This window comes from Sorex fumeus, unplaced genomic scaffold (genome assembly GCF_029834395.1).
Source record: "Sorex fumeus unplaced genomic scaffold, SorFum_2.1 ptg000034l, whole genome shotgun sequence".
Taxonomy (NCBI): Eukaryota; Metazoa; Chordata; class Mammalia; order Eulipotyphla; family Soricidae; genus Sorex; species Sorex fumeus.
The window spans coordinates 10521328-10546976 of NW_026606091.1; the positions used below are offsets into that span (position 1 = coordinate 10521328).

At 38.6% G+C, this 25649-nt stretch overlaps 1 protein-coding gene across 2 annotated transcripts in view; it reads right to left on the reverse strand.

The window, feature by feature from the left end:
- Positions 1 to 25649, reverse strand: part of MLLT3 (MLLT3 super elongation complex subunit) — a 325185-nt gene that overhangs the window by 114207 nt on the left and 185329 nt on the right. For both annotated transcript variants that reach the window (XM_056117039.1, XM_056117040.1), the window contains exon 4: positions 22042 to 22185. In XM_056117039.1, the coding sequence (XP_055973014.1) occupies positions 22042 to 22185 (144 nt within the window). The remainder of the gene's footprint in view (positions 1 to 22041; positions 22186 to 25649) is intronic.

The window sequence follows — 25649 nt, forward strand, 5'->3', positions numbered from 1 at the left end:
TATGTATGGTCTCCAAGTCAGCCAGGTATGTGTGGCCAACAAAACAAAACAAGAATATGGGAAGAAAGCTCAAAGGGCCGGAGCACATAATTTTGCATGTGACAAGGCCCACATTAGATTCCCAGAACATCATGGTACCCTGAACCCTGCAGAAAAGCAGCCCAGTGCACTGCTCCAGGAATAGCCCCAGATCATGTCCCGGTATGGCCACAAAATATACCAAAAATACACATACAAAAAATTAAATGGATACATTTAAAATGGGTTGGAGCGACAGCACAGCAGATAGGGCATTTGCCTTGTACGCGGCTGATCCAGGTTCACTTCCTCCACCCCTTTCAGAGAGCCCAGTAAGCTACTGAAAGTATCTTGCCTGCACAGCAAAGCCTGGCAAGCTACCCATGACATATTCAATATGCCAAAAACCGTAACAACAAGTCTCACAATGGAGATGCTACAGGTGACCGCTCAAGCAAATTGATGAACAACTGAGGATAGTGCTACAGTGCTACATTTAAAATAAAATATTATAGTTTGCAAAAGAGGCATTGAGTGGCAATCACCCAAAAGGAGAGAGAGAACAGAGGGGAATGCCCTGCCACAGAGGCAGGCTGGGATGTGGGGGATGGGGGGTGGGAGGGATACTGGGACCCATGGTGGTGGGAAATGGGCACTGGTGAAGGGATGGGTATTTGATCATTGTATAATTGAAACCCAAGCACAAAATTTGTAAGTCTATAACTGTACCTCATGGTGTCTCACTAATAAAAATTTAAAAGAATAAAATAAAATAAAATATTAGGAGCTAGAGCAATAGTATAGCAGGTAGAGCATTTTCTTTACACAGGTCCAACCTGGGTTCTATCCTTGGCACCCCATAGGGTTCCCTGAGCCCATCAGTAGTGATCTATAAGTGCAGAGCTGGAAGTAACCCCTAAGCACTGCTGGGTGTGCCCTCCCCCAAAAATTAAAAAATTAAATTTTAGCCCAAATGATTCACGTGTAGGTGGAAAAAATATATTTAAAAAATTATTCTGAGTTTATTCTAAGAATGTTTTGTATTGTTTTGTGTTGGCCACACCAGGCTGTGTCCAGGGCTTTCTCCTGGCTTTGTGTCATGGATTACCACTGGCAAGGCTTAAGTCAGCTGCATACAAGGAAAGTGCCTGAAAAGCAGTACTATTTCTTCCATCTTCATTATAAGAAGTTAAGAATAGTTTCACATGATAAAAATGCTTATGAAGCATCACAGTAACAGATTTAAGGAGAACAAAACCATCTATACATTTCAAAAGATGCTAAAAACTTGTCAGATAAAAATCATGTGTGAATCTTAAAATTTCAACAAAATGGGGCTAAAGAAACAAATATCCATCGTAACAAAAAAAGGAATCACCGAAACGATATTTAGATGACATTTTAATTGGTGGATTCTTAGAAATGATTTTATATATATATTTTTATTTATGTATATATAAATTTTGAAAAGTATATTTGTCAAATGTATCTTACTACTTTAACCACATTTTTAAAAAAGCATCAAAAAACTCAGAAATTAAGTTCATGAACAAGAATACTCATTATTTACATACTGAATATAAGTATAGTTCAAATCTTAATAACATTTCCCAAAGAACTTCAATGATTCTAATTTTAAATGAAGGAAAGAGAAAATACATTAGAATCTGTCATGTCATATACTAAACCTCATCATAAAACAACAGCAATTACCACACTGTGGTCAGGGCACAGAGATCAACAAACTGACTGATGAAACATAAACCACATTCCCCCCTCAGTCACACACACATGAAACATATGACTTTTACAGGGGAGGTATAAGAGATCGGGGAAAGTATAGACAACTCAATAAAATGTGCTGGGAATGATTTTCTATATAGGAAAAAATTTAAATTAGACTCTTACCTCATACTATACATAAAATGAATTCCAGATGTTTGAAAATATATAAATGACAGGCAAAATGTTGAACAAACTTCTCAAACATGTTAAAAAAAAACAGATCATATGACATTGAGGTATAAAAGGGACACATTATGCAAGACACACAAATGAATTATCACAAAATATCTCATCACATTAAACAAATCTTTTTATCTAAAGATACCATGAAGTAAAAAGAGCACTCAATCGGTAAACTAGGAAAAGGTATCTACAGTGACTCTAATCAACAATAAATTCACAGTTTTCAGAGATAGCTCACAGGGCCGGAACACATCTTGTCTATGTTGGAGGCCCAGTTAGATCCCCTACATTGCATGGTTCCCTTAGCACAGCCAGGAGCAATCATCACTGAGCTGGGGGACAGCCACAGCATCGTCCAGTGTTGCCAGAATCAAAACAACAAAAATAAGGGCTTTATTTTATTTACCCAATAAAATGGACCTATATATTTAGAATATATTTTCTAGAAACTTCCAACAAATAAGCAAAAATAAGAAGACAGAAATATTTCACAGAGAAACACGAAATGATTGCTGAAAAAGTATGCTCAACCTACTAATCAGGAAAATACGAAAGAAGACAAAGATAAGATATACTCTGATGCCTACTAAGTGGGAAAGTCTGACTAGAAAAGAGAGGATTGGAACTGCTCTGCACATTACTGATATAAGGCCCCAAATTATTACACTTGTTATAGTTTTAAAAGTGCATTTTCTTTGCATACAGATTAACATAACTGAACATGCTAATGAAAATGTCAATTTTTTAAAAATTATAACTGGCCATGTGGAGGCTACTTCTGGCTTGGTGACGGGGACTGAACACAAACCCCACAGGCAAAGCCTGTTTTCAGCCCATCTAGCTATGTCTTCACCCTTCAAAATTATTTCCAGCAACCAGAGATAAGATAGCAAGTAGACATGCTTCTCTTGACTACAACAGATCCAGGCTGGATCTTTGGCATTGTATATGGTCCCCTGAGCCCTGCCAGGAGTAATCCCAAAGCTCAGCGCCAGGAGAAAAAGCCCTGAATGCAGCTAGGAATGCCCCCAGAACAAAATAAAAAAAAAATTATTTTCATCCTTCAGAAAAATCAGTTTCCTCCATGGAGTTCTTATAAACATATGATTTTTATCCCTTTAAAAAAAATTAGCACATAATTGTGTCCTACCAATCTCCCTCCCTCCCCAGTGCTTGAAGTAATAGCTGACTCCTACTAGAGGCATAATAAACATTTTTCTTTGAATTAATTTGTATAGTTGTTGAGCATTTACTACCTAATAGGCACACAGAGTGGAGTCAGATTCAATATTTTATAGTTCCCATCCACACGAACATAAATGATTATGTTACATTAATGCTTACACTTCCTCTCCCTGAATCACACACTCCAAAAGCTACTAGTGGGAGCATGAGGAGGATCAAATGATCAGTGCACCAAAGGGACTATGGCCAAACAAATGGCAGGATCTATGTGGGGCCAACGTAAGTATCAAATGAGCCTTGTACATTTTTCCGTAGCACTGTAGCACTGTCCTCCCATTGTTCATCGACTTGCTCGAGTAGACTCCAGTTGTGAGACTTGTTACTGTTTTAGACATATCACATATGCCACAGGGAGCTTGCCGGGCTCTGCCGTGTGGGCGGGATACTCTCGGTAGCTTGCTGGGCCCTCCAAGAGGAATGGAGGAATCGATCCCGGGTCGGCAAACACCCTACCCACAGTGCTATCGCTCCAGCCCATTTTTCAGTAGCAAAGATTAAAGTTTATGCAAGGTCTGATCAGAGCACAAAACAAAACAAAACAAAAGAACAGAAGCCAGATTAAAGGGACTTGGCAGTGGCCACATCAGGACAATTTAAGCATGAAATTATAAAATAACAATAAACTGTCCTCATTGACAAAAGTACATACATCTAGACTGATAAGATAATTCAAAGGACTGAGCACAGGGAGGCTCAGGTTCCACTCCTGGCACTGCATTGTCCCCTGAGAACTTGGAGCAAGCACTGGGAGTGAGTCCCAAACACAGAGTAGGGAGTAGTCCCTGAACATCACCAGGAATGACCAAAACCAAAACAAAATCCAAAAACTATCTATCCATGAATCTGCAGTAATATGATAAATTTGAGAACAAACTGGAACTTGTGGAATAACAGAATATTTATATCTTCTCAACATACCTTTCAGAATCAGAGAATGGACAACTGAACAAGTTCATTCAATTCACCCCAGATGGCTCTGAAGGATTCTATCATATTGAGTTTCCTAAACAAAACATTCCCTTTGTTTGTTTGGTATGTTTCCTGGACACACCCGGTGGTTCTCAGGGCTTACTCCTGGTTCTGTGCTCTTTGGGCTATCTGAATTTTAGGGAATCAAACTCGAACAGGCACTGGCAGCCTGCAAGGAGAGCTCCTTAACTCCTCCATTATTTTGCCAGCCCAGTAGTTTTCTTAGAGGACTCTAAATACCGCTCCAAAAGGAAGCATGGCTTCCTTCAACAAATTAGACTTGTGAACTAAATAAAAGATTTGCTGAAATTCGCCTTTCTAGATGCCAAATAAGGTTCAATCTGTATACCACACACAAACACAAAGAAAACAACAACCTACAACAACTTTGAAGTCCACACATCTCTCATCTAAAATTAATAGCTTCTGTTGAAGGTAGACCATAAAATTGTAATATTAAAGTTAAAGATGTATTTGGAAACAGCCCGTTTATGGCTTCCTTGGGAAAAACTGTTTCATTTGGAAGGATCTGTTACAGAAACAAGATAATTATCTATACATTGACTTTGGCTGTAAAATGAGCCTAACAGATTTACACAAAAGACCAGCTTTTCTGAAGGAAAAACAGTCATTTTCACCATCCTTGGTCTTGAGAAGCCTTCAAAGTGTGTTTGGGATGAGATGGGGGAGGGGGTCCAATAATAAAGTTTTGGCAGACCATCGAAAGAAGTCAATGCCTAAGGCATTCCAGATTTTTCTCCTGAAAACACACTAGGAAATCCTGGATGGGAGGCAGAAATCCCTCTTTTCTTTTTTTCTTAAAGAAACCAAGCTGGGCTATCTTATTCCTCTGAGAAGATAAAAAATATATTATCCCATAAAAACTAAGAGCAGGGTGTAGTTTTATAGAAATAAAAAATTAGAACCTTTTTAATGTTCAAGGCACAGCATGATATTAAATGTGACCAGTCTATGACAGGTACTCAGATATAACGAGTAATACCTCTTTCAGATAGGGCAGCAATACCATAAAAGAAAGTATTTTCCAAATAAACTTTTTTTTTGTTTCATTAAATACTTATAGTACCTAGGAAGGTGGAATTCAGGTTGGCACCTGAAGACAAGAATGTTAAGGCAGGGATCAGAGTGATGGCATAGCAGATAGAACACTTCCATGCAACCAACCCAAAGTTCAATCTTTGGCACCCCATATGTTCCCCCAAGCCCACCAGGGGTGTTCTCTGGGTGTAGAACCAGTAGTAAACCCTGAGGTTGTGGCCCAAAAACAAATAAAAGTAACTGGATAAGGCAAGTCAGGAATATCCTCTCAAAGTTGATAAAAGCAGGAAAATGTTAAATAGTTTTCTCTAGAAAATTTCAGACAATGTAGCCAGTAACAAAAGTAAAATGAAGATATCTACCAAAAATCTTTTGGAAATTGAAAAGCATCTTCAATTTTCCAAGTCTGTCCTACCTCCTGTCCTATTTTCAAATACTATAAACCATTTTTAGGTCTTGTGTCCTGATTTTGGAGGGAGGAGGGAGAGAAGGAAGGAGACAGGAAAAGAAAGAAAGAGGAAGAAAGGAAGGGGGAGAGAGGGGAGAGATGAGAGAGAGAGAGAGAGAGAGAGAAAGAGAGAGAGAGAGAGAGAGAAAGAGAGAGAGAGAGAGAGAGAGAGAGAGAGAGAGAGAGAGAGAATTCCAGATCCTTAAAGAGGTAGCAAGTCAGCCACAGGAAATTTATTTTAATAAAGTGTACTACCACCACCCAAATTTCCAACCCTGAGGAGAAAATCTTTTAGTATCTCAACACTCAAAGAATCACTGCTACCCCATGATTTATTTGAATCTCTACTTTCAAGAACCTGGTAGATTACAAAGCTATTTGTTGACTTTATTATAGTCTTTTTCATATGCTGGTTAAAGCCAAAGAAAACCACTTCTGAAGTCATGAATACCCTTGCTCTTCAGCTGAAAAATAAAAGACTCCAAAAATTAGGCTTGTCTCTAATTTGTGGAAAATGAACACGTAACCAGTCCCCACAGAGAGGTTGATGCTGGCTTGAGAGAGTTTGGGTGGTAGAGAAATGGATTTGTAATGATCATTTTCTCAATGCGATTTGGATTCTCAAAAGCAAGAGAAAAACAAGGAATGTCAGCTTGTTTATGAAGTGAAAAATAAGAGGATACTAGTGGGCTGGTTCACTATGGCAGGTTTTGATTGCTCTGGTGGTCCTAAGGCAACTTAGATATTTTTTATTTTCAACTTCTTTTTTCTCTTATTTTACTTTCATAGGGAAACCTTACTCAATGTTCTTATAGGAAGAATGATAGAAACAGTGAACAAAAAAATCCTGATTCAGCTAGCCTTTACTTGGCCAAATCACTTGTAATAGTTGATGTCCTAAATGTTACAAAACTGCTGAATGCTTGATCTATATATATATAAAAAAAAAATCCCCTGAGAATATCAGTTGAGGGCAGTGGGCACTGATGAAGGGATTGGTGTTGGAAAAATATACACCTGAAACTCAATCATAAATTATCTTTGTAACCTTGTAATTCACAGTGATTCAAAAAAAATTTTTTTTCAAGATCCCTTAAACTATAAAACTACACATGTATGTTTCTCTCATTTTAAAAATGAGGATATAAACCAATAGGGATTAATAATTGAAACAGCTATTAAATGTCATGGCCAGCACCTGGGATGGGAAGTGAGGCAAGGGGTAGGGGAATTATATTTCATAAGAATCTGTCTGTTTTTGGGGGGGGAAGATGGTGAGGTCCAAGCACTACTCAGGGAGGACTAGAGGCCACTTGAGTTGAGACTCAGCCAGGAGCTACTCAGGCCCAGTAGTTTAGAGAGCTAGCAGGGCTACCACAGTGGTGCTCTGCAATGTCAGGAATTGAACTTAGGCCTCCTGATGTCATGCACACACAACACGACTTTGAGCTTCAACTTTCCCGCTCTAGAATCTGCCCTTCTAATTGCTATGCTGATCATGACCCCCTCCCAAAAAAAAATCAAAAGAGACATGCATATGCTGCCCAAGCCCATGTGCTGCTTGTGCCCATGTGGCCGAGTGCATGTGATGCCTGAGCGCATGTGGCAACTGCATCTCCCTTCTTGAGATATGTACTTTCCTATCTAATGCTGGAATGTGTGTAGGGGCTCTCTCTGCCCTTGGAGAAGCCTGGGTTCTCTCTTGAGCATGTTATTTGCACTTTCTCTCCCACCTCCCCTTCAAAAACCTTCAAATAAAATCTGTTTTTTTACAAAAAAAAAAAGAAGGAAGGAAGACAAGAAGAAAGAAAGAAAAAAGAAAGAAAGAAAGAAAGAAAGAAAGAGAAAGAAAGAGAGAAAGAAAGAGAGAGAAAGAAAGAGAGAGAAAGGAAGGAAGGAAGGAAGGAAGGAAGGAAGGAAGGAAGGAAGGAAGGAAGGAAGGAAGGAATCAGGAGAGATGCAAAGAAAACTGAGCAATGAGACTGGCAATAACAAATCAACTATGTATCTCAACAATTGCAGAACTTAAAACTCTCTCTCTCATACACGGGATATAAAGAAACTTCCTATGGGAATATCAAATGCTGAACTGGTCTTCAGTTCCGACCAAGGAAGCTTGCGACTGAGACAGCGGTAGAGGAGGGGGTAAGTTAGGCAAGGGAAGACTAGGGCAATGCAGAGAGGAGATGTTTCTGCCACAGAGGCAAGCTGGGGGGTTCGAGGGAAACTGGGGACATTGGTGGAGGTTAATGGGCACTGGTTAATAGGGCTGGAGTGATAGCACAGCGGTAGGGCGTTCGCCTTACAAGCGGCCAACATGGCCGACCCGAGTTCGATTCCTCCGCCCCTCTCGGAGAGCCCGGCAAGCGACCGAGAGTATTCGATATGCCAGACACAGTAACAACAAAGTCTCCAATGGAGACGTTACTGGGCCCGCTCGAGCAAATCGACGATCAACGGGAGGGCCTCGAGCAAATGGGCACTGGTGATGGGGTAACGCAACATTGCATGCCTGAAACTCAATCACAAATATCTTTGTAACTTTGTAATTCAAGGTGATTCAAGGAAAAATAAGTAAACTAAAAATAATTTTTAAATTTAAAATAAACAATTCTTGCAGGTTTTATTATTGTCATCAAGGCTGAATGCTCGTGTGAAGCATTTAACTTTGTGCTTTGGAAAATAAACAATCTCTGTGGCTCTCCAAGGCTCTCCAAATATATGTGTATATGTATATATATGTATATATAGGAGAGCCTTGTGGATATAGAATAACTTGATCACTTGACTTCCCATTAATCATCGATTTGCTACAGCGGGTGCCAGTAACATCTCCAATCGTCCCTGTAGCGTGCTAATGTAGCCCAGTGGCGTCTGTTCATTCTAGGGTGGATATAGAATATATAGGAAATATTTGTACATATATACATATATAAACACACATATCTTTAACTTCAATGTACTTTATGTTGAAAAAATATAATCAGAAAAAGATTTAACTATAATGTGATTTTTCTTTTAATTAAAAAGAAAAAACACTGGAGATATAGGGGTTAAGGTTGCCTTGCATACAGCGGACCCCAGTTTGATCCCTTGCACCCTGAGCACTGTCTGGCATGAACCATGAGGACAGAACCAGGAATAACCTTTGAGCACTGCTGGGTGTGGCCCCAAAACAAAAAACAAAAGCAAAAAATACCAAATAACATAAAATACATCTGGGCCAGAGTGACAATACAGCAGCTAGAGCATTTGCCTTACGCGCAGCCAATCCAGGTTCTTTCCCTGGCGTCCCATATTCCCTGAGCACCACCCAGTGTAATTCCTGAGTCCAGAGCTAGGAGTAACCCTGAACATTGCTGGATGTGACACCACCCTCCCTGACCACCCCCCCAAAAAAAAAGATAAAAAAAATTCAAAAACTGGAAAGCATTCTAACTCATGGTATCAGCCATTAAGATTTCCTTCCCTGGGGCTGGAGTGATAGCACAGTGGGTAGGGCGTTTGCCTCGCACGAGGGCGACCTGGGTTCAATTCCCAGCACCCCATATGGTCCCCTGAGCATGGCCAGGAGTAATTCCTGTGTGCAAAGCCAGGAGTGAGCATCACCAGGTGTGACCAAAAAAGCAAAAAAAAAAAGATTTCCTTCCCTTCTCTCCCTTACTCCCCTCCCCCCCTTTTGTTCATCTCCTTTTCTTCTTTCCTTTCCTGTGCTAGGGGCAGAATTCAAGGCCTCATACATGTAAGCTACAAACCCTTGAGTTACAATTCTAAATCTGCTATTAACTTTTCTACCTAATTTTTTTTTTATTGTTTTTGTTTGGGAGTCACACCAACTATGCGTAGGACTTACTCCTGGTTCTGTGCTCAAGGATCACTCCTGGTGAACTCAGGGGACCATGTGGGGTGCTGGGGATTGAACCCTGGTCAGTCTCTTGCAAGGCAAGCTCCTTACTCACTCTACTATCTCTCCAGGCACTGATTTGTTGTTTATTGATTATGCTCTACAAAAAGCTAAGAGCCTAAGTTATCAGAGAGGAAAATACCACTTTATTTAATCTTTCCTTCAAGGTAATAAAAACAAACCAGCATCTACTACACAAAATTCTCCCGGGTAAGAACAACATTATTCACTCAGTACACTCAGCTTAGCAGAAAGGTCTTATCAAACATTCTTTCACTCACTGTGCTTAAACTAGACCTTCAGAGATATCTGTGGATGTTGAATAATAGTGTTGTAAGCTAAAAACACAAAGCAGAGAGGCAGAACAAAAGGTTAAAAAAAATCTTTTGAAAGAACATGCTCATTTATGACCTACAGGATCATTCATTGACTCAGAGTCTGCCTTGCAAGCATAAGGCTGCAGGTTTGACACCTGAGGTTGCTACAGAAGCTGAATGTGCCCCCAACAGCTGCTATCTGAGCTGCCCAATGATGCACCAGTGAGCAACCACGTCTGTGTGAGCACCACAACTAACAGGGTTCGACCCTCTGCAAGCATCGTAATGACAAAAAAGATGGGCATGTGCCATGACGAGTGAGTGCTACAACCAGAATGTGTGAGAGCCCCACAACCAAAGCAAGCACTCCCACCAGCAAGCAAATGCTCGTGCACAGCACCGAAAAATAAACTGGACAAGTACCAAGACTGAGGGTATAATCCCCAATCACAAAAGCAGCGACATGAAAGGAAAGAAAGTTGGGGGAGGAAGGTTAAACAAACTTGGGATACCCTTGAAACAATTCCTCTAGATACTCCCCCCACTGACTCCCACCCACCCATGGAGTCTGACCAGACTGATTTCAGGCAAGGTTACTTTAAGAACAAGTCACCTTTTTAGTCTGGAACTACAAACGGTGCCACAACCGTAAATGGTCATCCACCTGGCTCTCTGCACAAGGACGTCTGGCCTATGGAATGAGTGCAAGCTGCTACACTAGGCATGTTCCTTGGCAAGGGTTTGTGGAGTGGGAACACAGAGTTCTATTTTGCCCAAAGACACCAGGGGCACCAGATGGGCAGAGTTCCTTCTATATGCCCCACTCAAATCCATCTCCTTAGTTACCAAGAGTCTCCATTGAGAACAAACTTTGTGAAGTAAACTTGGTTTTTATTAATTTATTATAACTGATCTCCATTACATTGATTTCTATTATTTATTTGATTGTATTCTATTTGTGCTCTATATTTAAATAAACCCATTTATTTTATGGGTAGGGAATCCTTCTTTTACTCATCTTGCTAGTGAAATTTTTAATATTTAATCATTTTATACTATCTAAAGGTTCTCGACCAATCTTATATTAAAAAAAAGACAGGAGACAGGTCAAAAGCGACATTTACAAAGAAAAATGATAAAATCTACACCTAGAGTAGTATATAGAAGGATCTAAATTTAGGGCCAAGAATGTAACTGAATGATAGAACTCTTGTATATATGAGGCCCTAGGTTCGATCCCAGCACTACAAGAGGATAAAAATTAGAAAAGAAATTTCCTCCAGGAAGCCAGGACTCAGGTGAGATGAGTTTATGGGGTCACAGATGTGGTTCAGGGACAGAGCACATATGCCTAGCAGGTGTGAAGCCTTGGATTCAGTTCCCAGTACTATGATAAAACAAAATTTTCTGAAGAAATAGATGTCATATGGTAGACCCAGTCACAAAAAGATGAAATCATTATATTTCTATATTGTCAGAACCATTAAAAAAAATCTAAAACCTGTGAACAAGTTTTTGCTCTTTATGTTGTTCAGTCTTTAAGCTTTAAGTCACTACACCTTCATTTTGAGTAGCTGACAGGCATGAAGAGAAAAAAAATTCATAGGACATAATACTGTTTACTTCTGAACAACCAAAATTTGTATAAATCAACCCTGTGAAGTGAGAGGATCTTTTATCATATATTTTTTTTAACAGGGAAACAACACTCCCTCCCCCGACCCCTGCAATCCAAAGGGAGAGCCAGGAGAAAGCCCTGAGCACTGATGGATGTAACCCAAAAGCCAAACCAAATATATGCATATATATGTAATATATACACACAGATATATATATATATATATATATATATATATATTGCTGTTTAACTGTTACTGTATTAATTTAATGACCTCAAGGGCTAGATCAGACAGGGTGCTTGCCTTGCATGCAGCTGACCAAGGTTCAATCCGTAGCATCCCATATGGTCCCCAGAGCACTGCCAGTAGTACTTCCTGAGTGTGAGTCAGGAGTAACTCCTGAACATTACCAAATGCAGCCCAAAAACAAAAAAAGCTTTAATAATCTCAAACATAAAGAAGGGGATATTAAGGTAATTTAAATTTATACCAAGCTAAAGTCCAAGGTAAATTAGCACAGGTGTGACCATTAAATTTAAGCTTTTTAGATTTTAAACCAAATATTCTATCACACAATGGTTATATTCCCTGTAATAATAAAACATCTACTAAGGTATCTACTAGTTATCTTCACAAATATCTATTTAAAAGGTCTCAGACATTAATTATTACTTTTTAAATGTTACCTTCACATTCCAATTACTGTCAAATTTTCTGTAACTTATGGAACAGGAAAATTTCAGAAAATGAAATGTTAATGATAATCTCCCTTTCCCTTCTCCATCAGAAATTCTTTTATTTAATATTATTGAGAATGACCGCACCTCCTCCCCAAATAGCAAGTAGAATAATTAAATCCTATGCAGCTCTGAAACAAGAACATAATGAACTACCGGCGAGCCAAGCATGGAATGAGCAATGGAACAATTATCAATGATATCATCTTAATGTTTTTGCACTTTAAAGGAGAAAGAGCTGTTCATTTATTTTTTTCAAATTTGAAATGCTCCTAAATTTCCACCCTATATTTTCCCCTTTTCTATTAATAATTTATTTTCTGCCTCTTCGTGCTTTGGGGCAATGAGCTAGGTGCAGGGTTTTCTTTCAGATATTTGGCATTTCCTTTCAAGATTATGCCTTTGCAATGCTGTATCTCATGGTGATTTAATAAAATAAAAAATTATAATTTTAAAAAATACCATATTAAGATTCTAACAATGAGTAAATGGCTACTCCTGGGAGGTATGTGAGAGAACTGTGGCACACTATTCAATAATTCCTATTTAGCCACTGGGCCCAGATGGTTAGAACAGCTATCTGTCCCATTTTTTTTATTAGCCTTTGCTCATTTTAGGCAGGAAGAATATTTTTCAAGAAGTTATTTAGGTCTGCTTTTGGGGAGCAGGGTTTAGGGGACAGGGTGGAAACATTAAAAATATAGTGGGTGAGAATGTGTAATGGTGGTGGGATTGGTTTTGGAATACTACAAATAGCAAATTATTGTGAACAACTTTCTAAAAAATAAAATTAAATTTAAATTAAAAAACAATTTTTGAGTTGTAAAATGAGAGAAAGTTTGTGTGTTTGTCTCCTTTCCCCTCATTACTAAAAAGGTAAATAGGTAATTAGAAAGGAATTAGCAAACAAAGAAAGGAAAATTGTTTTACACCATAGACTATTTATTATTTTTCTTTCATTGATGTTGAGCATTATGCCCAAGTTCTCATGTACCTACTTTGACAATGATCCCCAAATACAGAACACCACAGTTTTGTGTGTGTGTATGTGTGTGTGTGTGTGTGTGTGTGTATCGAAAGTCTCTAAATTATCACAACCAACATAGGTGTTATTCAAAAGATATTAAACCACAGAATCACTAAATAGAAGGAGTGGCAAAAATTTCAACTCTTGTGACCAGGTTTTTCCTAACAATTCACGAGAGCAATGCTACAAGTGCAATGAAGACCCAGAATGCTGACATTGCGGTCGACCTTTGTATACATGTTCCATTTTCAGAATGCAATTTTCCACAGCTGGGCAAGGAAGAGGAGTGGGGTGTCAAACACATAGAAAAGTACGAATATGACAGAAAGTGAAGTTCAACTGCGAGGGGAAAAAAATGAATGAGACAGCTTGATCTTACACTTAAGTGCAATTATCTTTTCTCTGAGTCAGGAGAAAAATGTAGAATCCTTTTATCTTTTGAGGCAAAAGATAACAGAATGATAGGAAACAAAAGATAATAAAAGGGAGGGTATACGGCTCAAGTGGTAGTACTTAGATAGGCCCTGGTCACCATTGGGTGCTCCTAAGGTGTCCACCGGGTAGCCCTGAAGCGCCACCAGGGATGGGTGGAGGCTGGGAGAGGGGCAGCACTGTCAAATGTGGCTCTTAGAATAAATGAAAAGAACAGGGGCCAGAAAGGCAGTACAGTGGGTAGGGCATTTGCTCTCGTACTGACCAAATTCGATCCCTGGCATCCCAAATAGTCCCCTGAGCCTGCCAGAAGTGCTCCCTGAGCACAGAATCAGGAATAAGCCCTGGGCAAGACTAGTGTCCCCGACACCCCACCAAAGAAAAAAAAGAAAAGAATGAAAGTGAAAAAATACAGATCCCAAAACAAGTATCATACATCATAAAACACAATGAGGCTATCTACTAATAGCTGCTAAAGGATCTTCTATGTGTTATTTTCTTTGAGTAATTTTAAAAATAAGCAGACTATTATCCATCTCTGGGCACTGTTGAGATGAGTTTGCCACAAAAGCCACTTACATTTTCAGAAGCCAAAGTCTTGACAAATCAGTTCCTAAGAACATAATTTGTTACATGCTGAAGAAAGCCTGAAAATACAGACCTCGGTTAAAGAGGCTTCCGTATCTTTTTGTAACCTTTCCAAATGTAAGTATGTGGGAAAAGTACCCATAAATTTAAGTTGAAACTGAAACACTTAGAACACTTCCCATTTAAAATACATTAAAATGTGGTCTTTGAAAGGAAATGAAAAGGGCTTTAAACACTTTTTTTAAAAAAAAAAGATGCTTATCATCACTCATAAGAGAAATGTGAATTAAAAATGAGATACCATTTTTCACTCATCAGATGGGGAGGGGGGATGTTTAATAAATCACCAATGTGGAGAAACATTCACTCACAGTGTTGATGCAAGCATAGAAAAGTATAACCTCTTTGGCAGGCAATTTGTAGATGTCCTTCAAAATTTAAATTCCACTTAGATTTGGAATCACAATTTCATGCCAACGAACTTATTATATAGGTATACCTTTACATGTACTCAATAAACTAAATAAGACGTTTTCTACCCTACCTTTGCTGGTGGGCTGGCAGAAGACTCAGCAGGTATCATTTTGTATTGTGCATTTAACTTTTCAAAAACCTTTTGAATTTGAGGAGGAGAGACTACAATCTGCACCATTTAGAAATTAGACATGTTCTTGGGTCTGGGAGTGGAGGTGGTGGGGTGGGGTTGATAGAGCTGGTGGAAGAAAGTTGACACTGTGGGTATAATTGGTGTTGGAACATCCTATGCCTGAAACTCAGTTGTGAACAACTGTGTAAATCATAGTACCATAATAAAACGTTTTTACAAAGGAAAATAAAAAGAAAGAAATTAGAAGTATTCAAAACTCCCTACAAAAAAGAAACACCAAACCACCCTATACAAGATTCATACTGTAACTTGGCAATAAAATTCTAACTTCAAATGGTTTAATGTAACCGCATGAGTGAAAGTTTCTTATCGGAACTTCCTTTTGGCCTTTTTTATATCGGAAATCCCTTATTGAGGGTGTACAGTGAACCTGAATTTCACTTCACAATATTCAGTGTTCGAGAAAGATTACAATTTATTCCTTGCAAAAACTTATCATATATAAATGTAGCTGTCACTATGAGAACCAGAACTGCATTATGCCGCAGACTTAACACAGACGGAAAGCACGTTCCCCATGTCTCCTCCAGCAGATCTTGCCAAATGGGCGTCTGAAATGTCCTATTGAAACAGGTGGTGTCTGAACAGAATTGGATTTCTGCCTACAGAAACCCTAGTTTTAACAACTGCTGTGGTTAGTTTTAATTTTCAGTCTTCAAAATTAACTGCTTCCCAGTGTTTCAGAAATAGACTGAACAACATGTTTAGACGTTGCCCTGTTTGAAGAAAAAGAGACAAGAGAAAAAAAAAATGCCAACACTGTATCACCATCCCATAAAAATCAACAAATCCACATGATTCCCAGGCAAAAAAAAAAAAAAAAAAAAAGGAGCAGCTGTAAAATAGACTTAGTTCTCCAAAGATAAGAGCCCCTTTTGCGCTCTTTTCCATAAAAGTATCAGGATGCAGGCCCAGAGAGATTGTCAGTGGGAGCACTTGACTTGTACATGGCCAACCTGGGTTTGATCCCTGGCACTGGATATGATCCCATGAGAACCACCAGAAGTAACCACAGAGCTAGGAATAATCCCTTAACACTGCTAGGTGTGGCCCAACCACACTGCCAAATAAACTTCCTATTTACAATTTCCCAAACAAACTCCATTGAGGTCTCTCCTGTATATGTGTGTGTTGGCGGGGGGAAGGGGAGGGGAGTTGTGGGGCTACACTTAGTGGTGCTTGGGAGCTACTCCCAGCTCTGTGCTCTGGGTTATCCCTGGTAGAGATCATCAAGAGGAGGCAGAGATCAAACCTGTATCTCCCACATGCAAGCACATGCCCTTCTTACTGAGGTCTCTCCGGTCCAAAGTCTCTCATTCGGGTATTACAAATGAAATCAATCTAAATTTCAACATTCTCTGAAAATCTCTGAAAATCTCTGAAAATCTCATTAGGGTCTTACAAATGAAATCAATTTAAATTTCAACATTCTCTGAAAAGTACTCTTCTAAGATCCTGCCTGCTTTAACAACAACCTTTCTGGCTTTTAACAAACCAAATTCAACTTTTAATGGTGCTATGGACTTTTGGTTTAAAAGGAAGAAATAATGAAAGGAACTATTGCTGCAAAGTTATTTCCTCTCATACATCAAACTGTGCATAAAGATTTCATATAGCTCACACATGGAAAAGATAATTTTTTCTCTTAAAGGCAGAACATATGCATCTATGTCACATATCACACATGTAATGTTTAGGCATAAGAACAGAGCAACCCCCTCCATTACCTCCAAGTCCAAAAAAGAAAAAAAAAATCTATCTAAAGAGATAGAGTCACAAAGAGAAGGTTTATAACAGATTAAAAAAACAAACAAACAAAAACACAAACAAGAAAACACACATACAAGGGTGGCTACATCACACTGAAAACGTCCCACCCAGCAAAGGAAACCATCAACAAAAGAAAACTACTTTTGTCATTGAATGGCAGAAAGTATCTAACAGAGCATATATATGAATTCTGATAACTCAATGGTGGAGATGGAAAAATTCAATTTAAAGATGAAGAGGATATGAATAGGCTTCTTCCCCTGATATACACACAAATGGCTAACAACATATGAAAGGTGCTCAACATGTGATTTACATTACCAGGGAAAATGTAAATTAAACCACAGTAAAAATATATCTCACACACATTACAATGGTGATCTGCAAAATGAGAAAAGGTGGCAAATACTAGCAAGAATAAAAAGAAGAAGGAATCCTATGTGTTGCTGGTGGAACTGTATGTTAGAAAACAATATGGGGTTTCCTCTCTAATTTAAAAATAGAACTACTATATCATCCAGACATCCCAAATACATCCAGAGGAACTTTTTAAAGACACAAGAGATACTGTAGCTCTATAGTCACTTGGCAATATATATAATACCCAGATAATTAAAGACCTCAAGGGTCTATGAACAAATGAATGGAAAAGATGCATGTATCAGACTAAAGAAATACAATTCAGTTATGAGAAAACAAGCTCATCCTGGGTTTTTTTGGACAATATGGATACATCTTGAGGTCATTATGCCAAGTGAAATAAGTCAGGAGGGAAAAAAAGACAAATACTGCATGCAATTAATTGTATGTAGAATTTGAAAATTTCAAACTCATAGAAACAAAGTGTAGAGTGGTAGTTACAAGCAGCTAGGGATTGGGAAAAAAGAGAAGATATTGGTTTTAAGCAAAAGAATAGATTTAAAGTTTCAAGATGAGTAAGTTCTGGGCAGCAGCACAGTAATTATAGTTAATAATACTGAATTATATACTTGCAAGTTGCTAAGAGAGTAAATCTTAAATGTTCTCACCACAAAAAAGAAATGGCAAAATGGTAATTATGTGACTTGAAGCAGGTGTTAGCTAATGCTATGGTGGTAATCATTTTGCAATATATAAGTGTATCAAATTAACAAGTTGCACACACGAAACTTGCACAATGCTAAACATCAATTACATCTAAATAAACCTGAAAAAAGATGTTTAATAATTTCAAAATGGCTTATAAATTTGTAATACCATGATAAGCTTCATTTATTCTGAGGAAATAATAGAACGAATAAATGCTCAAATGACATGCAAGAATTATATAGTCAAAAATCTGAGACAGAATGTTTATTACTCTAAAGATTCTCACATTTCCACTTTAAAAAAATCTACTTTTTTCTCTGTGTGAAATCATCAGTATTCATGCAAATATTAATATTTCAAATGAATTTAAAATCCTAATACAAATCACTGGAATTAGTTTCTTAAGGAATTTGTGTTAGGGCCAGGAGGATAGTACAGTGGTTTAGAGTACCAGCCTTGTCAGCATTTGGCCATTTGGCCACAAGCTTAAATCCCCCAGTGCTCCACATGCATTACTACTTGCCATCCTTACAGCTCTGGTATTTGTGAGCCCCAGTGCTGCAAGCAATTTCCAGCAGCATTACTGCTAGGTGTGTGAGGATCACAACTAAATGGGTGCGACCTCTGGGAAATGCCACAATTAAAAAGATGTTCAAGAAGTGCAGCTACAAGTGTGAGCACACCATGGCAGCATATGTGTGAGCACACCGTGACCCTAGTGGGCCTAACCTGTGTGCTTGAACTCAGAGAGTGAGCCCTTGCATGCAGAGGTGTAAGCACCAAAACTGACTGAGTGCAAACCTTACTGAGCACCACAAGTGAGTGTGCAAAAAAGGCAACCATCTCATGTGAGACAGCTGTGAGCACCACTGCTTGGAAGAAAAGAAAGCACCACAGTCAGACCTATGTGCCAGCCCGGTTGCTGCAACAGCAGCTAAGTGGGTAAGGGAAAGAAAATTAAAAAGAAAAACTTGGCCAAAGAGATGGTGCTTGCCTTGCATGTAGCTGATTCTGGTTTGATCCCCAGTACCACATATGGTTTCCCAAGCACCCTCAGGAGTGACCCCTGGGCACAGAGCCAGAAATAAGCTCTGCGCACCACTGGATATGGCCTTAAAACTTATGTCAAGGGACACTAAGGATGTAGCTCAGGGACATGCCTTTTGTGTAAAAATAGATCTTATGTCAAATAACAGGCATGTTAGAATTGTGTCACATTTCACTTACTATTTTAGAATTGTCAAGACGTAATCTAAGTCAGTAGGGGAAAAATCTGCAGGCTTCAAACAGCACTTCAAAACATACAGAGAAAGAAAGTTAGAAGTCAGGAAAGGTAATTCTGAGATAAAGGCTGAGTGGAGTGAAAGAAATCTACTAGAGAACATTTTAGGAGCAGGGCAGCACTCCACTACATTATCACTGACCTATAACCTCATCTCCAGCGCACAGGCAACTCTTGAGTACTCTGGGACTAAGTGGTTGTTTTAAAAAGTTCTTGTGTCCTATTTACTTTTTCCTATGACCCTTATCGGGGTGTGTACTCAAGTTCCATAATTCACATGCTCCAACTACCAACCTAACTACAATGCCCACCCCCCAGACCCACAAAAAAAAAATTCAAAAGTTTAAAATGCCAAACTCATTAAAAAGAGCAATGAGAATGACTAGGATTTTATTTTATTTTATTTTTATAATGTAGAAGCACTGCTATTTATTCAGCCATTGATTATGCTGATTGAAATGACTAGGATTTTAAATAGAAAATTTCATAGGAAAATAGCTTCAACACTGCACTGTCAATGACTATAAAAAGAAAAATAGGATTCAAAAAAATTACTTCCTTAATAGAGAACAAAACCCTAATCTTAAAATGAGGAAGTAGCATTACAAAAGCCCATTTCTTCTTAAAGTGCATTTCCCCATAAAATACCATTAAGTGGTGGTTCATTTCCAAATCTAGTCCACCAAGATCTAGTTAGCCTATAATCTACTGATGCTGGGCAATACAGGATGAAACGCAGGAAAGTTTTTGGTTTTTTTGGTTTTTTTTTTTAATATTTCAGATACACTCTAGTTCAGCTGAGATTACAGTTACCTGGTAAAACAGGCCTCAAGAAAATGGACTTCAGGAGTTCCACATAGCCGAAAAATGCTTATATAATTTCTTTGTAAGATTGCCCATGGCTTCCCTGAACTCCTCAAAATGAATGCTCACAACCCAAGAAAGAAAATGAACATAGGTGTAATATCAAGCCCAGTTCTTACCTATAGAACCCTCAGGTAAAGTTTAACATTGAAACGAAACATCTTGAGAATTTATAGTACAAACAGGCTGTAATCATTTGTGGATGCAAAAGTTTCATAAACCTTTCCCAAAAAATGTGATTATTACTTTAGAATAAAGATTTCAACATTTTTGTGGAACCTGGATGCCCACATAGTGACATAAGAAGTTTGTATAAAATCAAGGCTGATGATTCCAATGACACGCATTGTAAAGAAGATTTAAAACACTGTAAAGACAATTTTAAAAAAAGTTTGTCTGCACAGTTAACTTAGCTGCAAACAAGGTAAAAAGGTAAAAGGCCCTCCCATTGATCATCGATTTGCTCGAGTGGGCCCAGTAACATCTCCATTGGAGACTTTTTTGTTACTGTGTCTGGCATATCGAATACATCCCGGGTAGCTTGCCAGGCTCTGCTGTGCCGGCGAGATACTCTCGGTAGCTTGCCGGGCTCTCCGAGAGGGACGGAGGAATCGAACTCGGGTCGGCCATGTTGGCTGCATGCAAGGCAAATGCCCTACCACTGTGCTATTGCTCCAGCCGCAAACAAATATCCGTTATATTTATATTTGTGAAAACTCACTTAAAATTCTTTCCTTAGAAACTAGATCATGCTCCACACCCATGAAGGAACCGGCAGAGGAATACAGGCATGTGGGTCCCGGGGCTGAGATCTCCAAGCCTGCTCGGATAGGGGCTGAGCATCCTCCACCCAGATCCTCCATCTTCCAGCAGGCAGGGGTCACATCCACCAACTGCCTCCCCACCCCCCTGGGAGCCAAGTAATCCCATCAACAGCCAAGCCCCAGAGACTATAAGACCCAGCTCCCAGAAGTGACATCTTATTATCTCATTCTTACTTTGGACAACCTGGCAGGCTACCAAATGTAACCTGCCCACACGGCAGAGTCTGGCAAACTCTCCATGGCGTAACCAATATGCCAACTACCAGTAACAATGATGGGTCTCATTCTTTTAATCCTGAAAGAGCCTTAAATATGACACTTTTTAAAATCCCAGGGCTAGGACGGAGGAAACGTTACTGGTGCCTGCTGGAGGCAATTGACAAACAACAGGATGATTGTGATCATGATCTGAGGTACTGGACCTGAGTTTGATTCCTCTGCCCCTCTCGGAGACCCTGGCAAGCTACCTGTGATGTATTCAATATGCCAAACACAGTAACAAGTCTCACACCGGAGATGTTACTGGGCCCGCTCCAGCTAATCGATGAACAACGGGAGGACAGTGCAGTGCAGTGCAGATACGGGATATATAATTCAATAGGCTGGACTCCTGGCACTGCATGGTACCATGAGCACTGCTAAGAGCAACTCTCCCAACCCCAGCAACTGAGCAGAGTAGACCCTGAGTACTTTGGCAGTGTACAATGCTCAAACAAACAAAAAAAGAGGGTTTTTCCCCCATCCTAAACAAATGAAGTAAGCAAAAATTTTTCACACTTCTGTTATTATAAAAAGGAAAATCCATCTTTTCTTTGGGTCAAACAAAAGTGTGTTTCTGAATCACCCAGATAAATAAAATGAATGAATATTTAGCTAATTAATTTTGAAGAAAATGTGTCCTTTATATTTATTTTCAACTTTACCAAAAGTTTATATAAATATATATAACAAAGTTCAGACACTGTTCCTTCTTAATTGAGAATAATTGGTGATTGACTTTCTCATAGAAGTCAATGTGAACTTCACAAATTTTGAAGCTGTTCTAAATACTATGAAATGATTCTTTGAGCCATTTCAGACTCATAGCATGAGTCCACAGCCAAGTCATGAAGGTACTTTACCTCTTTTACCTCTCTGAAAACATTAGCACATTAACAATCCACTAGCAACTAGGTTTGGTTTTGGTTTTGTTTTTTTTCCACTGGGAAGACTTTTCACAAGACAGTGCCACTTACCCCTCCTGCCTTCAGCAACTTTCTTCTAAAGTCCTCTGTGGGGTTGTTGAAAGTTAGCTTTTCACAACGGAGGTGATTCACTGGTGGATGGCCTTCAAGATGCAAGAATAAGTCATAATCAAAGCGAACTTTCTTCGGTTCTTCCTAGAGTTTAAAAGATTGAAAAAGGAAAGACAGATGCATAAATAGAAATTTAGTGAGCAAAGGTCCATTCCTACAAAGAAACAGAAATGCAATGTCCAGAATGTCAATGAAAAACTGTCATGAAATTATTGGCAAAATAGAAACAACTTATTAGTTTCTGTCCTAGAGGAAATGAAAAGAATAAATGCATTAAATTCCCTGCATTCTCTAAAGTAGTATGACTTTATATCCACCCAACTGGAATTCCAAGATATCCATTTTCTCACCTACATATTTCTTGAACAAGTCCTCTAACCTTTAATGCCTTACTTGCTGAACAAGCCAGTTTAAATTTCCTTCTCTAGTAGGTCTTCCTACTTTAGAACAGTTTATCTGCACTTTCTCCTTCATTGACACCTCGGATTATCTATATATGAGACAAAAAAACTAACTCATTAGTAAATTCAAGCATTTGATATAATTTCATCAGCTTCCAAATGTCATTAGGATGAAAGATTTGAATGCCACATAAGGCTGTTGGCTCCATATCCCACCCTTACCCTTTTAGCATATCTGACAGTCTAGCAACACATTGCTATTCACTACTCTTAGCAATAACCACATTCTGGGTTAAATCTGGGTTTCACCCTTGCCTTACCCTCATTGTCTATTCTCAGTTTCATGTACATAATTTCTACTCATCCTTTCTATTCAATATTCCCTTCGGGAGAACATTCCTTAAATATGACTCCCCAACCCCCACGTCCTCTTCTCTGGGCTCTGTTGCACCTCTTTGCCACTTTTAGAAGAGCTGCCTTCTTAAAGCCCTTTGTCCTGCTTTGTCACAGATTCCTGAAAATGGATAAAATGGTTGAATCATCATTATACCTTCAACAATGAGTTCATTCCTCGTACACTGCAGAAATGTAATGAATACCTATTTGTAAAGTATAGTATTTTCTTGAATGAGGACAAAATAGTATATGCAACAGAAGTTTTACTCTCAAGCCATTACTGTAATTAACGAAACATTTCAATTTTTCTACAGTCCTATTATTTTATATATAATATATACATATATTATAGTTTAGGTAGTGTTAGGTCATGCTAGTGTTCAAGTTTCTGGTACCTATGAACAAAGCTATTGCTTATCCTGGTCATCAAAGTGCCTGTGACCCTCACTTCCTTCCCTATGTTACCTCCAGTTCAATGTTCCTTTCCCCTAGCCATCACTTTGTTTGTTGATTATTAGAGGTTTTACACACTGATTCTTTTCTGTGGGGTGGGGGGTGTACACCCAGCTGTGCTCAGGGCTCACTCCTGGATATGCACTCAGGATCACTCCTGATGATGCCTGGGGAACCATCCGAGGTGCCAAGGATTGAACATGGGTCAGCTGTGTGCAGGGCAGGCACCTTACTTGCTGTCCTAGTCTCTGGCCTCTACACTCTGATTTTTAAACAACCAAAGTGAAGTGAGGACTGAAAATAATAATGAGCAACATGTACTTTAAAATCCATTGCACTTAATTGTCACCATTCTTCTTTGAGTTAGGAAATTAAGGAACTTAAAATGTTATGCTACTAATATGTAAAATTTTCTTTTTGAATATGAGCCATCATTGTGATATTACTTTTTTCCATTGGTCATTAGCATTTCTATTTTGCATTTTTTGTTAAAAACTGTTTATGTTTTTTAAATAGCTTTAGTGGGAAATAATTCCCAGTAAACCAGAAAATTCAAAACCCTTTTCAAGTATACAATTTAGTGGTTTTTAGTATAGTCACAGAGTTGAAAAATCATCATTACCATCTAATTTCAGAACATTTTCATCATTACAGAAAGAAAACTCAAACTCATTATTAGTCAATTTCCCATTCCTCTAGACACTACATCCCGTGGTATCACTAATCTATTTCTGTTTCTATGGAGTTTTAGACATTTCATATAAATACATGAACATAATGAAATATAAACATAATAGGTGATGTTCGTGACTGACTTCACTTACTCAGTATGTATTTCCAGATTAATCATACTCTGCATGGTCAGTATTTTATTTATCCTAATATCTGGATTTTATGAATCTATCTGATTTTGTTTGTTCATTTTCAATTGTTAAATGTCTTAGTTGATTTTACATTATGGCTGTTCTGAATTGTGCTGCTATGAATATTCATGGACAATTGTTTTCCATGGACATTCATTTTCAGTTCCTTGGGTTCATGCCTCTGAGCAGAATTTGCAGATCATATGGTCACTTTAGGAGCTCCTTTACTGTTTTCAAAAATGGCTGTACCATTTTAAAATCTTACCAAGCAAACTATGAGGTGCTCATGGTATTTTTTATTTCAATACATATGTTTAAAAATTTTCTAAATACTCAAATAAAGCTCTAAAATGTTTTTCTTTTGAAAACAATAATTAGGAGCCAGAGAGATAATACAGGACACGAGGTGCTTTTCTCTCATGAGGCCATAGTGGGTATGGTCCTGGTTTGATTCCTGGCAACTTTCCAAAAGGTGACTGGCCATATCACTCACATACAATGACTCAAAATGATTTGGTCCCAATTCTTTTGACTCAAAAATCTTAATACCTAAAACTGTCAAAATAGGGTGGAGATGTAACTTGGTGGTAAAGTATATGACTTGTATGCATGAGGCCTAGGTTTAACCCCTGGCATTACAAAAACAAACAAAAATTTTAGAATGAAGGTATTACCTACCACAAAGTCATGACTTCGGCCTCCTTACACTTTCCCGAACCACAGTCCCTACTCAGTTGCTAACTACCTATTTATGCCTACAAATTAGACATAAACTCTTTGGCTTCTTTCCTCCTAGATCAAAGTGCAATTCTCTCCTGGATTTCCTTATACTGAAATGCTTTCTCTTAAGTTCGATTCAACCTTAATTAAAAAAACAGAAGAGCAACTTTCTGCCCTGTTTGGATAGTGTAATATTGAAGCCCTTTGGAAACCATTTTTGGCAATATCTCAATGCATATGACGCTTCCTCCAGTAATTCTACTCTTCTGAGACCAGTATGACAATAATATCTGGGAATGATCACGCTGGACTGGACAAGATCTGAGTGTTAAAAGTAGGTAAAGGGATATCTTGATGACCGTTCAGTATCAATATTGCAAACCACAATTCCCAAAAGGAGAAAGAGAGGGAAAGAGACAGACAGACACACAGACAGACAGACAGACAGACAGAGACAGAGAAGAAAAGCCCCTACCATAGAGGCAGGCTGTGGGGTGGGGGGCTGGAGGGGTATTGGATGGGAACCTGGAGACACTGGTGCTAGGAAACGTACACTGGCGGGCGGAGGGATGGGTGTTGGAATATTGTATACCTGAAATCTAATCATTAACAGCTTTGTAAGGGTCTACTTCACAATAATTCAATTAAAAATATTTTTTAAAAAAAAGAAAAAACTCTTTGGAGAAATTCTTCAGTATGTATGCAAAGATATGTT